We start from the raw sequence: 18,001 nt of genomic DNA on the forward strand, positions 1-18,001 counted from the left end.
AGCACAGCCTCATCAAAACGAAAAACTTCAAAAAGAAAAAAGAAAAGAAAAACTTCTGTGCTTCAAACGATACCATCAAGGGAGTAAAAAGATAATCTACGGAACTGAGAAAATGTTTGTGAATCATATATCTAATAAGGGACTTGCATCAAAAAACATGAAGAACACGTACAGCTCAATAATTTTAAAATGGGCAAAGACTGAGACTTCCCTGGTAGTCTAGTAATTAAAACTCCATGCTTCCAGGAGGCACGGGTTCAATCCCAGGCTGGGGAACTAAGATCTCATATGCCACATGGAACAGTCAAAATAAGAAAATAAAATGGGCAAAGATTTGAACAGACACCTCTCCAAAAAAACAAAAATACAAAAATGGCCAATGACCACAAGAAAAGATGCTCAACATCATTACACAATGGGGGAATGCAAATGAAAACCACGAGACACCACTTCATACCCACTAGCATAACTAAGCAAAATGACATATAACTAATATAAACACTGTCAGTGATATTGCAATTTAAAAAAGAAGAAATAATAAAAGTGTAAACTGGATCATGTCCAAAACAAGCCAGGTAAGTATAGGTAAGGACATGGAAAAACTGGAACCTATATACAGTACTGGTGGGAATAGAAATGGTGCAGTCACTTTAGAAAACAGTCTGGCAGTTCCTAATGGTTATGCATAGATTTAGCATATGACCCAACAACTCCCACTCATAGAGATACACCCAAGAGAAGCCTATGTCTCTACAAAAGTTTATACATAGAAGTTCATAGCAGTGTTATTTGGCTATTCATAACAGCTAAAAAGTGGAAACAACTCAAGTGTCCTTCGATGGACAAATGTGGTATATCCATAAAACAGAACACTACTTAGCAATTAAGTAGGTACTGATACATACAGTGGCAGACTTTATTTTTTTGGCTCCAAAATCACTGCAGATGGTGACTGCAGCCATGAAATTAAAAGACGCTTGCTCCTTGGAAGAAAAGTTATGACCAACCTAGATAGCATATTCAAAAGCAGAGACATTACTTTGCAGACTAAGGTCCATCTAGTCAAGGCTATGGTTTTTCCAGTGGTCATGTATGGATGCGAGAGTTGGACTGTGAAGAAGGCTGAGCGCCAAAGAATTGATGTTTTTGAACTGTGGTGTTGGAGAAGACTCTTGAGAGTCCCTTGGACTGCAAGGAGATCCAACCAGTCCATCCTAAAGGAAATCAGTCCTGAATATTCGTTGGAAGGACTGATGCTGAAGCTGAAAGTCCAATACTTTGGCCACGTCATGCAAAGAGCTGACTCACTGGAAAAGACCCTGATGCTGGGAAAGATAGAAGGCAGGAGAAGGGGACGACAGGGGATGAGATGGTTGGATGGCATCACCAACTCGATGGACATGAGTTTGATTAAGCTCCGGGCATTGGTGATGGACCGGGAGGCCTGGCGTGCAGCAGTCCATGGGGTCGCAAAGAGTTGGACATGACTGAGCAACTGAACTGAACTGATACATACTAAAACACAAATGAAGTCTGTGCTAACTGAAAGAAGCCAGTCACAAAAGACCATACAGTGTAAGATTTTACTTATTTCTAACATTCAGAACAGGCAAATAGAGACGGAAAAGAGACTAGCTACTACCTACAGCTGAGGCGTGACTGCCAGCGGGTATAGGTTTCTACTGGGGGTGATGAAGATGTTCTAAAATTGTGCTGATGGTTTTCACAACTGCATGAGTGCAGTAAACACGACTGATGTGGCTGAACTCTATGAAATGTGAACTGTATCTTAAAGTTTAGCGGGGTTTTTTTAATGTATATAGGCCACATCGTGTTCTCTTATTTTCATATTCCTCTACATTTCTGACCCAAAGTATGCAACAGTTTCTGTTTGCCTTATCTCTACTACGCAAAGATATGCTCTGACGAAAGAAACTGCGCTCCACTGGAGTCATTTTGTATTTTTCTAAGAACCTTGCCCAAATGTCAATGTCAAACTCATTACAACTTTAGAGTATTCCCACTGCCAGGAAAGAGGATTTATTTCTTTGTTTGATTGCTTTAAGTTATGTAACTGAGACAAATGGAAAACAAAAATTTCCTTTCCCGTCCTACCACAACTCAACTTTTCTCAGATCAGTTATTTTATCAATACATTTGTTTGCAAAGACATAATCCATAAGTATGAAAAATTTAGTGGTCGGGTTTCTAGCCAATACAGTTTTTAGGCAACGAGAAGTGAAAAGAAAACAGACCTATGTTTTATCCAGGTGTGGAAGACTAACCCCTGAAGGCTTATATTTCAACTAGTAGTAAAGTCTATTTCTAATACTTGAGTTTAAATCCACTCTATACTGTCACAGAAATGCTGCAAGAAAGCCTTAGTCACGATGAAGAAACTTTCCAAGCCCTTATTACTTCTTCCTTTCCTCAGGCCCAGGCGTCCCAGGAGGTCGCCAGGGAAAGAATCTGCCTGCCAATGCACCAGACAAGGGTTCGGTCCCTGGGTTGGGAAGATCCCCTGGAGAAGAAATTAGCAACCCACTGCAGGATTTTTGCCTGGGGAAATCCCGTGGCCAGAGGAGCCTGGCAGGCTACAGTTCATGGGGTCGCAAAAGAGTCGGACACAACTAAGCATGCACACAACATTCCCTAGGCCCAGAGCTCAAGAAAAGTTTGCACACATCGTACTTTGTTAATACCACCCCTTTATGACCTCTGACATGCTATTTTGGCCAGCCCCATATGTGTATATTATACACAAATGCATTATCAAGCCTCCGGAAATTGTACTGACTCAGAATCTGCTATCTCACCACCCACCACAAAGTCAGATATTAGTTTCTTGCAAGAACGTCTGGTCTGAGCAAAGGAGCTGCATGTACAGTTCTGTATCAGGAGTGCACATCTAAAATGCATGCCTGCAAAGCTGTAAAGCAAATACTTCCCCCACCCCACCAGAGTTTTGCCTTCATTTCACATGATCTGGAATTGAGAAAGGATTCAGTTTCCTTCAATATTTGTAGGCTTTTCTCCTATACTCTTCACAGCTCCTCCATCTTACCCCTCATGACTTCATTAGATACATTAATAATTTGAAAACATTTAATGGCATGATTAAGGAACCAATTCCCAGAAAATCCTTTATAATTCAAAGAACTATCCAACAGCTAATATAGTCAACCTAAGCTCATTTTGTCCTAAAGAGGGCAACCCTAACAAAAGTCTATACATTTAACCCTCTGGAGGTGGCCTTTAAAATTATAAATAACTATCTTCACTTCTTTATTGCTCAGTTTTTATTATCAAATAAAATTCCACCCCAGTGCTGTTACAAGAAGGTTTTTCACAAGACTGTTTAGAATATGGGTGGAACATCCAGGACACACACCCAAGCAAATAAGAGCAGTGAAGAGAGTTTAAGGGTCAGATTCTCTGGTCGCTCAGATGGTAAAGAATCCGCCTCCAATGCAGGAGACGGGGGTTCGATCCCTGGGTCGTGAAGATCCCCTGGAGAAGGGAATGGCAACCCACTCTAGTATTCTTCTCTAGTATCCTGGAGAACTCCATGGACAGAGGAGCTTGGTGGGTTATAGTCCATGGGGTCACAGTCAGACATGACTGAGCGACTAACATACACAAAAAATCAAGGGTCAAATATATGAAAAGCATTTTACATCTAAATGTCATCAATGCTTGAATAAAATTATATTGCTTCAAAATTCTAATTATGACACCTTCTCCACGGAAAACTTCTTGCTCTATACTTCTCAGAAAGCAAAGAAAGTGAAGTTGCGCCCAACTCTTTTGCCACACATGGACTGTAGCCTACCAGGCTCCTCCATCCACAGGATTTTCCAGGCAAGAGTACTGTAATGGATTGCTATTTCCTTCTCCAGGGGATCTTCCCAACCCAGGGATCAAACCCGGGTCTCCTGCATTGCAGGCAGACCCTTTACCGTCTGAGCCACCAGGGAAGCCCCTTAGAAAGCAAAGCCATGATTAAATTGCAATGCCAAATTTAGGCCTCAAATTTAAGCTGGATTAAAAAAAAGAAAAAAATTTAAACACCTACCAAAAATCCAAAAGATAAACACCTTTCTCTTAGTCTGGAACAACACTTTGGATAAAAAGATAAAAATCTAGCTGTTATGCTCTAACAGCATGAAAGTGAGCAAGAACGCACATGAACACCCATGTGCACAGCAGCATTATTCACAGCAGCTAAGAGGTGGCAGCAACCCAACCTTCCATCAATGGATGAATGGGTACACAGAATGTGGTGTGTGTGTATGTATATGTACAGATACTTTTTTCCAATGGAAAATGATTCAATCTTTAAAAAGAATGAAATTCTGCTAAAACATGTAGACCTTGAAGACACTGTACTAAGAAAAATAAACCAGTCACAAAGGATAAGTTTTGCAGGATTCCACTTGTATGAGACACTTCCAGTAGTCAAAGTCAGAGACAAAAAGTGTGACGGTAGCTGCCAGGGGTGGGGCTAAAGGGTCCACAGGGAGTTAGCATTTCACGGGTATGGAGTTTCAGTTCTGCAAGATAAAAAAGTTCTAGAGATGGATGGTGGTGATAGTTCCATAACAATGTTAATGTACTTAATGCCACTGAATTGTACACTTAAAAGTGGTTTAAGATGGTCAATTTTTAATCTATCTTACCACAATAAATAAATAGCACTAAATACTCATCACTAGTATAATAAGTAACACATAGACAACAGCTTACTCCCAGGGAAGCATAAAATAATAAGATTGGTATTTAATCAGCACTATGTCTGAAAACCAATAAAAAATGAGAGTTAAGTAGTGCTGTAAGTTTATGTTATGACTAATCAAGTTTTACAGTACTCAGAACCATGAATGCTTTGATGTATCCCTGGTCCTTAGAAAAAGACAGACAGATAGAAATTTACTCCACTGACATTGAAGATTCCATATTATTTTCCAAACAGGATCTTTCTCCAGGTCAAGTTCCTTAAGATGAATAAAATATTAACAGCTGACAATTCAGTTTACTCAGCCAGCAAATTAGTCACCTTGTAAAAGTGAACAATAATTTGAAATGAGTCTTTCTTCAATGCATAAATCAGCGATGGCCCTGTCTCCAATGACATCATAGTCAAAGATGGGCAGGGCCTGGGAGACTCCCTTTACATAAACTCATGTTCTGTCTGGGGAGATGCGTCATTCTCAGAGTGGACAAAATAGTTCTGAGCTGTCCTTTCAGTAATCTGCCTTTCAAATTCTCCAGAAAATTATTTTCAATAATCTGTGTCACAAACTTAGCATTTTTACATGTCTGTGTATGCTCGTAATATTCATCACTAATATTTCATATATGAAGTGCTTGTTTTCCCAAAGGGAATGTAGTAGTCTTATTAGAATAGGAAATAAGACTTACAGTGCTTTACTATAACTACAAGTGGCTTGGGACCCTTTTGAGGCCCACTGACTCAAGGAGAAAAAAGGGATGTGATGCCAGGGAGGCCCGGCGAGCTGCAGTCCACAAGGTCACAAAGAGCTGGGCACAACTGGACACAAACAATGACCCAGGGAGAAAAAAGGGATGTGATGCCACACAGGAAAAAAAAAAACAAAGACGTAGTCTGCTTTCTAGTAAGAGATTATATAAAATGTCCTAATCACCGACTTCTATGTTTTTACCACTGAACATGAGAATCCATTCAATAAACAAAAGATAAAATATGACTGAGTTCTAATACGGCTAAAGAAATAACTGAGGACTGAGGGAAAATCCTAGACAAGACTCCTGGTAAGGGGAAGAGAGATGATAATACCAAAACAACTGAAATACTCTTGAGTCTATTTTCAAGAAACTAACCAACTTCACAGGGATAGGAAGTTGGTCTTTAAAAACTTGTAAGGCAAAACCAGAATAAACAAGTTTATCTTGAAGAAAGAAGAACAAAGCAGAAAGACCAGTGTCACCAGTTTCAAACTTACTACAAAGCTATACTAATCAGACAGCGGGGTACTAACCTAAGAACAGACATATAAATCAATGGAATAAAACTGAGAATCCAGAGATATGCTTTCACATTTACGGCCAACTAATTTTCAACAAGGGTGCCAAGACAATCCAATGGGGAAAATATAGTCATTTCAACAAATGGTGTTAGGACAATTGGCTATCTACATACAGAAAGATGAAATTGATTTCTACGTCACCCCTCATTCAAAAATTAATTCCAGGGGTTTCCTGGTGTCCTAATGGCTAGGATTCCGGGCTTCTGCGGCCAAGGGTCCAGATTCAGTCCCTAGTCAGGAACCGACATCCCATAAGCCACACAGCCAACAAAAATAAATTTTAAAAACTAACTCCAAACAAATCAAAGACCTAAGTAAATGCATGAGCTAAAACTATAAAACTCTTAGAAAATATACACACTAAATCCACATAACTGCGAGTTAGGCACTGGTTTCTTAGAGATCAAATCAAAAGCGCAAGCAACAAAAGAAAAAAAAAACAGATAAATTGGACCACATCAAAATGAAAAACTTTTGTGCTTCAAAGGGCACCACTGAAAAAATGAAAAGGCAACCCACATGCTCAAGAAAATATCTGCAAATCTCATATCTGTTACAGGACTGGCATCCAGAACATATAAAGAACTCTTAAGAATTCAACAATAATTTAAAAAAAAAAGATAATCCAACTTTAAAAATAAGAATAGGGTTCGAATAGAGATCTCTGAAAATATATACAAATGGCCAACACGCACATGAAAATATGCTTAATCAACATTATTAGACACTGGGGACAAGCAAATCAAAAATCATAGTGAGACTCCACTTCACACCCATTAGGACAGCGATCAAAGAAGGACAATAAAACTGATGGGGAAGACATGTAGAAACTGAAACCCTCACACATCGTTGGGGGCAACGTAAAACAGTGCAGCAACTCTGGAAGACCATCAACTTTCCGCAGAAGTTAGAGTTACTACATGACCCAGTAATTCCACTTGTATACATGCTCAAGAGAAATGAAAACACACAATAACTTATTATTACATTACACAAATGTTCATGATTCATAAATAGCCAAAAAATGGAAACAAGCCAGATGCCTACCAACTGAGAATGGGCACCAAAGTGCAGCATGGCCATGTCACAGAATACTGCTGTGTTGTGCTTAGTCACTCAGTCTGATTCTCTGTGACCCCGGGGACTGCAGTCTGCCAGGCTCCTCAGTCCTTGGGGATTCCCCAGGCAAGGATACTAGAGTGGGTATCCATGCCCTCCTCCAGGGGATCTTCCCAACCCAGGGATTGGACCCAGGTCTCCCACATTCCAGGCGGATTCTTTACCATCTGAGCCATCAAGTAAGCCCCACAGAATATTATCCAGCCTTAAAAAGGAATGACGTATTGATTCATGCTACAACATGGATAAGTCCTAAAGGACTTATGCCAAGGGAAAGGAGTCAGATACAAAAGTCCATAAATCATGTGATTCCATTTATATGGATGTCCAGAATAGGGAAATCCACAGAGACAAGAAGTAGATTAAGGGCTGTGGGGAGAGGGGAGGGGATGGGAGTGGGGTGGATGGAGAGTAACCACTAACCATCTCTCGTAGGGATGATAAAAAATGTTCTGGAATCCAATAGTGGCAACCATTGCACAACTCTGCAAATACACTAAAGGCCACTGAATTATACACTTTGGATAGGTGAATTACATCTCAAAAATAGCTCAGAAGGAATGGTCCCACTACCATCAATGGATGTACACTATGGTTCAAGTCCCTCAACCACACTTCTAAATAATCACTACTTTGAAAAACCCACCCAGCCTAATTCTCACTCACAATTAATAACCTCACATTCTAGCTCATCAAGAAAATCAAACACTCTAGGGCTTCCCCATTGTATAATTATCCTCTTCCCTCTATATTTCAAAAATTCCCCACTCTATTGACTATTCCTCTCTATTGATAAAAAGGCTCAAACAACTCCCAGACTTGGGTTGGCAGGGAGCGGGGGAGGCCTGCTGCTCATCTCCAGAAGACCATTCTTTACCATGGCTTTCTATATGGCATTTCTTGAAAGAAAACTCACGTATATTCACTGCCTCCATATGAGCACACACACTGATTTCTCGGCCCACTACCAACACGCCAACAGCAATTCATTCATTCAGTCAAAATTCTTCTGCCGTTCTTCACCCTGGGCCACCACATTACTTTCACCTGCTTTTCCTTATGCCTGTCTTCTCAGCCTCTGTGACCTCCTCCTTCAGGAACATGCCTTGATTTGGTGTTCTGTGTGTGTGTGAAGTCACTCAGTCACGTCCCACTCTTTGCAACCCCATGGACTGTAGCCCACCAGGCTCCTCTGTCCATGGGATTCTCCAAGCAAGAATTCTGGAGTGGGGCACCATCTCCTTGGTGTTCTATAAGATCTTCTTTTTTTTTTTTTTTACTTTATTTTACTTTACAATACTGTATTGGTTTTTGCCATACATTGACATGAATCCACCACGGGTGTACATGCGTTCCCAAACATGAACCCCCCCTCCCACCTCCCTCCCCATAACATCTCTCTGGGTCATCACCGTGCACCAGCCCCAAGCATGCTGTATCCTGCGTCGGACATAGACTGGCGATTCAATTCTTACATGATAGTATACATGTTACACTGCCATTCTCCCAAATCATCCCACCCTCTCCCTCTGAGTCCAAAAGTCCGTTATACACATCTGTGTCTTTTTTGCTGTCTTGCAACAACTTCCAAATCTACCCAAATCTCCAGTCCCTTATTTTCAGCCTCCTGTACACCAGTTTTCTCGATCCACCCATTGGCTGCACTTCAGAACCTAAAACTCAACAAGTCTGTTACATTTCTTCCAGGCATACACTACATCTTATCTGAAGTCGTAGGTGCAGTGGGTGGCATGTGGTAAGCGCTGAGCAAACACTGCTGAATGTCTAACAACAGAGCTCATAACTGCCCATACCTCTCCCTTAAAACCTGCTTCTCCCGCATTTCTGATCTCACCAGCACTCGCTCACTTAGTCGTCTAAACTGGAAGCACTGCAGTCATCCTATATTGCCTAGGGCTTCCCTTGTGGCTCAGCTGGTAAAGAATCTGCCTGCAATGCGGAGGCCTGGGTTCAATCCCTGGGTTGGGAAGATCCCCTGGAGAAGGGAAAGGCTACCCACTCCAGTATTCTAGCTGAGAGAATTCCATGGACGGTATAGTCCATGGGGTCGCAAAGAGTTGGACACGACTGAGCAACTTTCACTATTATTTCCTAAATCTTGGCTGCTTTCACACCTTGAAATGCAAGGCCTCAAAGGCACTTTGCCTCGCCCACCTCTCAGGAATGCGGTCCCAGCCAGCTACCTTCAGGACAAACATCAGGTTTGCTCACCGCTTAAGAGCAATGGGGTTCCCCAGCTCAGTGCTCCTCAGTCGCAACCCCAACCCACTGCTGGCACAGCATCCGTCTGGACCCTCCACGTCACTCCTGTGGGATCTGCAGGCGAAATCTGACCCCAAAGTCCTGCGTCTTTCACCAGCATCCATCTAACAGTGACAAGCTCACGTACCAGCTTGTGAGCAAGGTAAAGATGCAGACCTTAATTTGTGTTCCAAGAGCATCTCTGTAACAGTGCCACTGCCCCTTTCAAAAACCTAGACATTTGTGACAACACAGATGGACTCCGAGGAATGTACTGTACTAAGCAAATCAAACACGGTATGATTTCATTTATATAAAAAAATTTAAATATGAAGAATATAAAACAAAACAAAACTCACAGACACAGAGGACAGACGAGTGGTTATACAGGAGAAGAGGGTTGGAGGCTGGCAAAATGGGTGAAGGAAAATGTCACTAATTGTTTGGTGACATGGTTACTAGACGTATTGTAGTGATCACTTTTTAAGAGTTAAGCTGTACACCTGGAACTAATATGTTACATACCAATTTTACCTAAAACAAACCTACAGTCACTGCACCCCTCATCCTGTCGGAGACCCCCCCTGAATCTGCCTGAACCTCACTTCAGTAACTTCATTCTGCTCTGCTCCCCACAAACCTCTCAAATTCAGTGAAGCCACCTCCCATCACTCCTCTCATCCCCTACTCGCCACATTCTTCCAGCTTTTCCGAGAAAGCACAGAATTTAAGGGCTGTGGCTCCAGAGTTGAACTGCCCAGGTTCCAATCCTCTGTTCCTCTACCTGATAAACATGTGATTTGGTGCAAGCAGGAAACTCTAAGTTTCCATTTTCTTGTCTGTAAAATGAGTTATCGTACAAATTCTCCTAGCATTTTTGGAAGGATTGACCAAAATAATTTAGTTCAGCACTCTTTTTAACTGTTATTTACACAGATACTGTCTGCTTCCTGCTGTTTGAATTTTTACAGCCAACTTTCCCACTGTTCTTGCAAGTATCTGGCTAATTCCTGCATCCACCTTTTGCTAAGTTCAACAACTCATGCTATGCACCCCACTTGCCTTGTCTTCCTCCTGGTCAACTGCCTTCAGCCCATTCCTCATCATTCTCAAGTCCTACCCCCATTTCTTTAATTCATAAGGCACTGTTGGGACTTCCCTGGCGCTCCATGCTTCAAGTGCAGGGGGCAGAGGTTCAAACCCTGGTCAGGGAACTAAGATTCCACATGCCATGCGGCATGGCCAAAAAAAAGAAGCACTATTGCTGACTTGCATACTGTATTCTCGTGTGTGTCTGTGTGAACCCACCTGCCAGTGAAAGAGGCATAAGAGACTCAGGAGGGATCCCTGGGTCGGGAAGATCCTCTGGAGGAGGGCACAGCAACCCACTCCAGTATCCTTGTCTAGAGAATCCCATAGACAGAGGAGCCTGGCAGGCCACAGTCCATAGGGTCGAGAAGAGTTGGACATAGCTGAAGCAACTTAGCATATAGCAAGCATGTACTGTAATCCCTATAACTGAGTCACCTTGTGTACCTCTTATTACCAACCAGACAGTAAGTTCTGTCGGTCAAAGATCATGACTTATGCTTCTCATATATGGTGCACATCTTTGAAAATTACGCAAACTCAGGAAGGCAGCATCCCTCCGAAGATCATCATGTCTGATATAGTAGTAAAAGCACAAGCTTTAATGGCAAAACAGGAGAAACTCAGGCTCCAAAATCTGGGTTTTGTAATTCTGGGCAAGTTACCTAACTTCTCTGAGATTGTGTTCAATAGAAATTCTATAACCACCTTTCAAACTTGTTTCAAGAATAATGTATAAAAAGGAATGAACTCTGTAGCTCACAAATAGAAAACTCTCAAAAAGTAGCAATTATTTTTTCCTCCAATCAACACATGTTAAATTGAATAGGCTAATTCATTAATGCTTGTGGCTATCTATTAGTCACTCAGTCTCAGATTCTTTGTGACCCCACGGACTGTAGCCTGCCAGGCTCCTGTCCATGGAATTCTCCATGCAAGAAAAGTGGAGTGGGTAGCCATTTCCTCCTCCAGGGGATCTTCCTGACCCTAGGATTGAACTGGGTCTCCTACACTGCAGGCAGATTCTTTACCTTCTGAGCCAATACCAGCTTTTAAAGATACCAACAGCTTCTGAGAGTTAAAGCCCAGTACCAGTTAGGTTGTGGACTGCGTGTCCCTTACACCAGCCAGTTTCACACACTTTCCTAATGATTACACTGCTTCTGCCTGCCAAGCTTTAAGAACATGCTCTTTTGAACACAAAGGGAAACTGATCAGCGAGCACAGAGATCAATAACAAATCCATTTCCACCCAGTAAGCAGCTCAGTTCATCTGCTTAACCAATGGTTTTGCCGGTGGTTTCTTCCATTTTCAGAACTTAAGAAATGGAAAACTTGACACCGGTCACTGTTTTATGGAGGTGCGAGTAGAGGCAGGGGGTAGGCGGAATGGAGCGGTGGGGAGGGATGAACATAAATGCCAATTCAAACGAATTTTGATTTGATAAACTTGTACTTTCTCCCCCAAAAGCCTCTGGTCCAATGAGTATAAATCCCATTTTCAGTCACTGAGTTGACAGTAGAAAAAGAAGAATGTTGTGATAGATGCGTCTCGTCCTCTATTAGCATATCGAGCAGATGTTAACAGAACAAGAATCTTCTGTTTCAGAAAATATATCAGAAATTTCCATCCACAGTCACCCCTAATCCCTAACTCCAACACCAGTTATCTCTCTCTGAGAAGGCTTAAGAACCAGCAGTGGGTTCCGAGTCAAAAAAATACCTTCCTATTTCAAATAGATCTCTCTCTGAGAAGGCTTAAGAACCAGCAGTGGGTTCTGAGTCAAAAAATACCTTCCTGTTTCAAACAGATTCTCCCGCCCCACACTGCACCTTGACTTCCCCGGGACCACCTGTTCTTCCTCACTGACCACCAGGGTGCTCCTACAGTCCCAGTTTCGCCTTTTTTTCTTTCTCTATTGAAGGATAATTCCTTTACAGGATTTTGCTGCCTTCTGTCAAACCTCAACATGAATCATATGATATACATACGTCCTCTCCCTTTTGAACCCCCCTTCCTCACCTGTCTTCAGATTCACGCCTGCTCACTTGGTGTTGACTGGTCTCCTTCCTCTTCCTCTTCAGGTGGCTTCGTTTGTCACCACGTTGCCCAGCGTTGCCCTGAATCAGTTTATCTTACCCAGGCTTTGCAGCCTGCCCTGGGATCTGGCGATCTTTCTCATCATGCTTGTGTCTTGAGACCCACACAAAGCTCTATTAATAAAAAGCTCACCGGGGCACACGGACCGGCCACCCTGAAGCTAGACTTTTGGGCCCCCTGCAGCTTCGCCTGACCTTTCTCATCTCACCCGTCTCCTGTCCCCTTGACAGAACCCTCCTCCCTGGCAGGCTTATCTCAACTCTGAGCCTAAACTTGCCTGGCTCACTCCTACCCTTGTGCCTTTGCTCTCAGGCGGTACTTCCTTCTCAAAGAACCAATTTCCCCCTACGCCTCTCTCCTCCCACGGGAAACCCATTCCAACCATAAGCTCCCTCCCTCCACAGAGAAGACTTCCCTAATCACCAGGCTTTGAGGGATCTTTCTAAATTCCCACATCTCCCTCTCATACACTTGGCATTTAGGCACTAGCAATCTGCTACAGGTGTTTTTACCTTTTAATCCTATCTTTTCATAGGACAGTCATTTCCTCATGAGCATACGACATCAAGTGCACTTTATTTATTTCATTTGTCTTGGCCATGCCGTGCAGCATGCAAGATCTTAGTTCCCTGACCAGGAATCAAACTTGTGCCCACTGCAGAGGGAGCCCGGAGTCATAACAACTGAACCACCCAGGAAGCCCCCCTGTAAAGCACACTTTAAAAATATGAACGCTCTAATAGCAGCCAACACTAAGGAAAAGTGTTTAGGAAATGAAATTCCCCCAACAAGAACCACCAATCTCACTTTTTCACATTTCTCTCTAGCCCTTGCCCGTTCCTGTTGGTATTTTTACATAGTAGTATCATAATAGTAGGTCCAACCATCCAGTTACACATACTGTTTCACATTCTGCTTTTTCTAAAATAAGGAAGTCTTCCTTGTTAAATGGTTTTGATTTTCATAAATTTTAACATCTATAAACATCTTATCCACTGGGATACTGGACTACAACTCACTTAAGCACTGACTTCTACTTGACATTACATTAGTCTTTGTATCTTTCACCATAATGATGATTCTTCTCTGTGACTGTCACCGCATCAAGTACGGAAATGCAAACCAAACCCTTGAGAAATCCCTGCTAAAATAAAAGTATTGACCATGCTTCCTAACACCCAAAATAACCCGTTTCACCATTTTTTCTTCTTTCTAGCTAAATTTCTAATATAATTTTTGGTTTCATCACACCTCAGGTTAGGTAGACCGCAAATATATTTCCCAAACAGGTTTTTTACCTAGATTTATTTCGATAGTTAATCTCACATATATTTAAGCCACAGGAAGTCCCTTGAGAGAAGGCAATAAAATCCCATAGTATCTAATATAAGGCGGACACCTGGCAGGCATTCAATGAATATTAAATATTTTTTAAGCCATCTAAAGCTATAAAACATCAAATTGCTGAACAGGAGATGTCGCTGACCTAACTAGTGCCATCAGTTATTCGTGTAAAACTTCGGCTCATTTAATAATTAGATTGGTTAATAATGTATGAACAGGTGTTCCTTACAGTGCACAGAACACAGCCAGGTTCCTTGGTGAGCTCTACACGTCTCAGAGATGACATGAAAAGACAAACAGAACTGCAAACAGAACTCCCAGATCTCGTGACAAAACAAGCTTGACCCCTTTGACTTCAGCTGTTCAAGTTCAAACTTCAGAGGAAGAAAAGGAAAAAAAAAGTCGTAGTATTAAAACTATGTAGAATTACACAGGCATGTGAATACAAACTGGAATGAAAATAAGAAAATGAGTGTGAATTGTTATGGTGAAGGAATGTTGGAGACTTTTTCCTCTTTATTTTTTGTTTTCTTAGAATAATGCTAAAATGTATAACAAGAAAAACATTCCCGACAAATGCATATTCATTAATCATTACAATTCTTGCTATTACTCAAGTAGACCTAAAGCTAAATGTTCAAATAACTAAGTTCCCCGAGCCCACAACAAGTTTAGCAAATGCAAAGAAACCAACCATCCACCTTAATACCTAAGCCCAGTCAGATACTGAATCCCGTGAAGAACTTAACGGTACACTAGAAACTTCTTGCCAATTTAAGATTTTCCTCAACAGGGAGCTAATGGGATTCCAAGAATCATTCAGAATGATACGTGGCAGAAACCAACACAATATTGTAAAGCAATTATCTTCCAATTAAAAATATATTTTTTTAAATAGAAGAATTATAAAAGAGAAAAATATTACACAAAAATAAGTAAGTCTTTATAGAGTAACACTACATCATCCCAGGAATCCATTCTCATCTCATTCTCACTGGTGAAGAGTCATTTCTGAGACTGCTTCCTGCACTAACCTGCCAAGGGAGAAACAATTATGACGAAAAGTTGACCATTCATCATAATTATATACTATTACTTAATACATTAGTTTTCCCAGAAGTAATAATTGGTCAAATAATTTTTTTCAAAATTACTGGAAAGGAATATGGCTTGGTTTTAGCCTTTTTAAGCAAACTCTAAACAGCAGTTTAAAAATCACTGGCTTTAGAATTCCACTCCATTGTATTCCACTAGATCTTCGAGATGTATGTAAATGACTCCTTTAGGACAAAACAAATAAAACCACTTTTAATTATCTATAGCAATCACTAAAAAAAAAAGTCCACACGCACTCAGGAGCTATAAGAGATGGCACTAAATCAAAGAGGCAGTTTACCACAAATAACGCACTTCTATTTAAAGGGTAAAGGAACTATGCATACACCTTAATTTTAAAATGAGTTCAAAAGAACAGCTAACATCTACTCTAAAACTGTATTACTCTATGCATCCCTTGAAACTCTAATACTGACACTTACAGTCTAAGCAATGACTAGGTGTAAGTAAAAAGGATAGTACTTTCCCTGGAAAACTGAAATTCAAAGCAGGGGGAGGGGAAGAATGAAGAATTTTAACTGAGAGTTAGCTGCCTCTTTTTAGCACTGACATTTCCCAAGTTTTCTGTGAACAGGAAATTTTTCAAATGTGCTGAAATCACGCTTTCAGAATCAAATCCCAGCTACTTTGCCTTTTCTGTGGCTTAGTGTTTTGTTTCTAAATCACTGTGATGGTAATATACTTGAAATGAACTGAAATAAAGCTGCCCGAACTGCTTTAAGACCAGAAGCTTTAGGAAACTTCCATAGTTCATCTAAGTTCTTTCATTTTGTCAGAGTGTGGAGCTGGTGAGGCCAAGACTGAAGACCCAAAACAGGCCCTCTTTGAGAAGGTAAAGTAATTAAGTTCTTAGGGGAAAAGTCTTGTGTGTCATCTGACATCCTTTAGCCAACCAAGCAAGGACAAGAGGAATCACCAACGCAAAAAAAAAAAAAAAGGCCAGTACGTCAACCTGTTGGATCTGTGTGTCTTAACATACAGCAAAGACAACTAGAAAGCAAACCAATTTCTACACAGACCTAAACCACACTGAACTATGAACAAATAAGTTGTGAAAACGACTTAATGATTCTGTTACTTACACGAATGATTCGCACTGAGAGCCTTACCAATTGAAAAGTCATCTCCTGGGACTCTAATGATCCCCACTAGTATTACCTGGTTTAGGAGGTGTTTTCAATATCTCATTTAAAGTAACTTGTCCCGTCACGAGCCTAGTTAAGCATTAAAGCCAAGGCCCAGCCCACCTCTTCTGACTTGAGTCAGGTTTTCTCTACTCCATCTGACTCTCTAAAGAGAATTTAAAATGTACTCGGTTTATCTGCTTTCTCTACCCTCCCTGCAGAATTGAGAATGCCTGAAAGATACAATTTCACAAGAATCTTGGCACCTAAGCTATTTATTGTTGAGAGATGACGAATATGACTTCAAGCAAAAGCAAAACTTTCTCAACAGTGAAAAAAAAAAAAAGCGGGGGGTGGGGGTGGGGGTGGGGTAGGGACGGGCAACTCCTCTCCCCAAGTTCAAAGTATTTACAAGTCTTTCTGACCGTCCAGGTTAAAAGGGACATTAAAGTGAAACACCAAGAGGAAGGAGTTTTTCTCTAGAGCACTTTCTCAGGAGTAACCCCAACTCCCTGCTCTTCTTCCTGCCGCGAGGCACGGGTGTGCGGGGTCTGGACGCCTGGGCCCCCGACGTGAGGCCTGGGGGTCCCCGGCTGTCCCGCCAGGCCGGAGGGCGAGGACTCCCGGGGCGGGGCCGCTCTGACAGCTGGAGGGCCGCGAGCGGGGGCGCGCGGGGCACGGGACCCGGGGCCGGGTGGGCAAGGAGGAAGCGAGCCCGGGGCGCTGGATGCGGGCGCTCTCCTGGAAGGGCAGGGAGACGGGAGGGCGAAAGGGCAGCGGGGCGGGAGCACCGGCGGAAGGGCAGCGGGATGGGACGTGGGGCCCGCGGCACCCCGGGACTCGGTGTCGGCGAGGGAGGGGCGTCCCGCGCAGGCGGGGCGGGAGCGGGGGACGAGGTTTCGGGGCGCGCCGGCCGCCCCCCTCGCCCGGACGCGGGTTTCAGGGGCGGGGCCGGCCGGACCCCACACGGCGGCCGGGGCCAAGGGAAAGGCGCGCCAGGCACCTGCCGCCTCCGCCGCGGCGGCCCCGGGCGATCTGGGCTCTCACCTCTTCGGTTCATGGGCCGGATCCGGACGGCCACTTTCACTTTGGAGTCTCCCATTCTGCCGCCGCCGAGGTTCTCGCTCGGCTTCCGTCTGCCGCGGCCACCGGGCAACTCTTTGGAGCTGACCGGGCGGGAGGGGGGCTACGGGCGAGAGGGGCGGGGCCAGGGCGGGGCCTGTGGAGGGGCGGGGCCGGCCCGGGGCTCCCGGCGCGCCCCAGCTGCATGACGGGACTTGTAGTCCCTGTCGGTGGTCTTGGGTAGGCCGGCAGAGCTTCGGGCGCGCTTCCCTCTCTGGAGCTTGTAAATGCCCTTCTGCTTCAACACCATCCTCTCCCTTGCGATTAGTACTGAGACATAAGCAGTCGATGAGCTGATACCTCACCTGAAAACAAACAGTTGAAAAATGGCATTGGCGACCTTACGACCTCTTTCAGACTCATTTCCTGCCAATCTTCTGTTTGATCCCAGGCGCAAATTATTTCCTCTGCCTGGATTGCCCTCCCCACCTTGTTTGCTGAAATCACCCTTGAAGACAAATCAAAAGTTACCTCTTCCAGAAAGCTTCATAAATCCACAGGTTATCCTATACCAGCCACTCCCTGGACCAGTCAAGACCTTGCGCTCAGGCATCAACCTGGGTTCAAATCCATCCTTAAGTTTCCAGCTGTGTGACCAGACAAGCAATTTGACCACTCTATGCTTGTCTTTTGCATATTTAAAATGAAGACAATGA

At 43.0% G+C, this 18,001-nt stretch overlaps 1 protein-coding gene across 3 annotated transcripts in view; it reads right to left on the bottom strand.

Moving 5' to 3' along the window:
* Positions 1 to 17,434, bottom strand: part of KIF13B (kinesin family member 13B) — a 204,888-nt gene extending 187,454 nt beyond the window's left edge. For all 3 annotated transcript variants that reach the window (XR_011254392.1, XM_069576709.1, XM_069576710.1), the window contains exon 1: positions 17,271 to 17,434. Coding sequence is in view for 2 of the 3 variants with exons in the window: in XM_069576709.1 (XP_069432810.1) it covers positions 17,271 to 17,325 (55 nt within the window). In the remaining variant the exon portion in view is untranslated. The remainder of the gene's footprint in view (positions 1 to 17,270) is intronic.
* Positions 17,435 to 18,001: the final 567 nt, after the last annotated feature.

This window comes from Ovis canadensis, chromosome 2, assembly GCF_042477335.2.
Source record: "Ovis canadensis isolate MfBH-ARS-UI-01 breed Bighorn chromosome 2, ARS-UI_OviCan_v2, whole genome shotgun sequence".
NCBI lineage: Eukaryota > Metazoa > Chordata > Mammalia > Artiodactyla > Bovidae > Ovis > Ovis canadensis.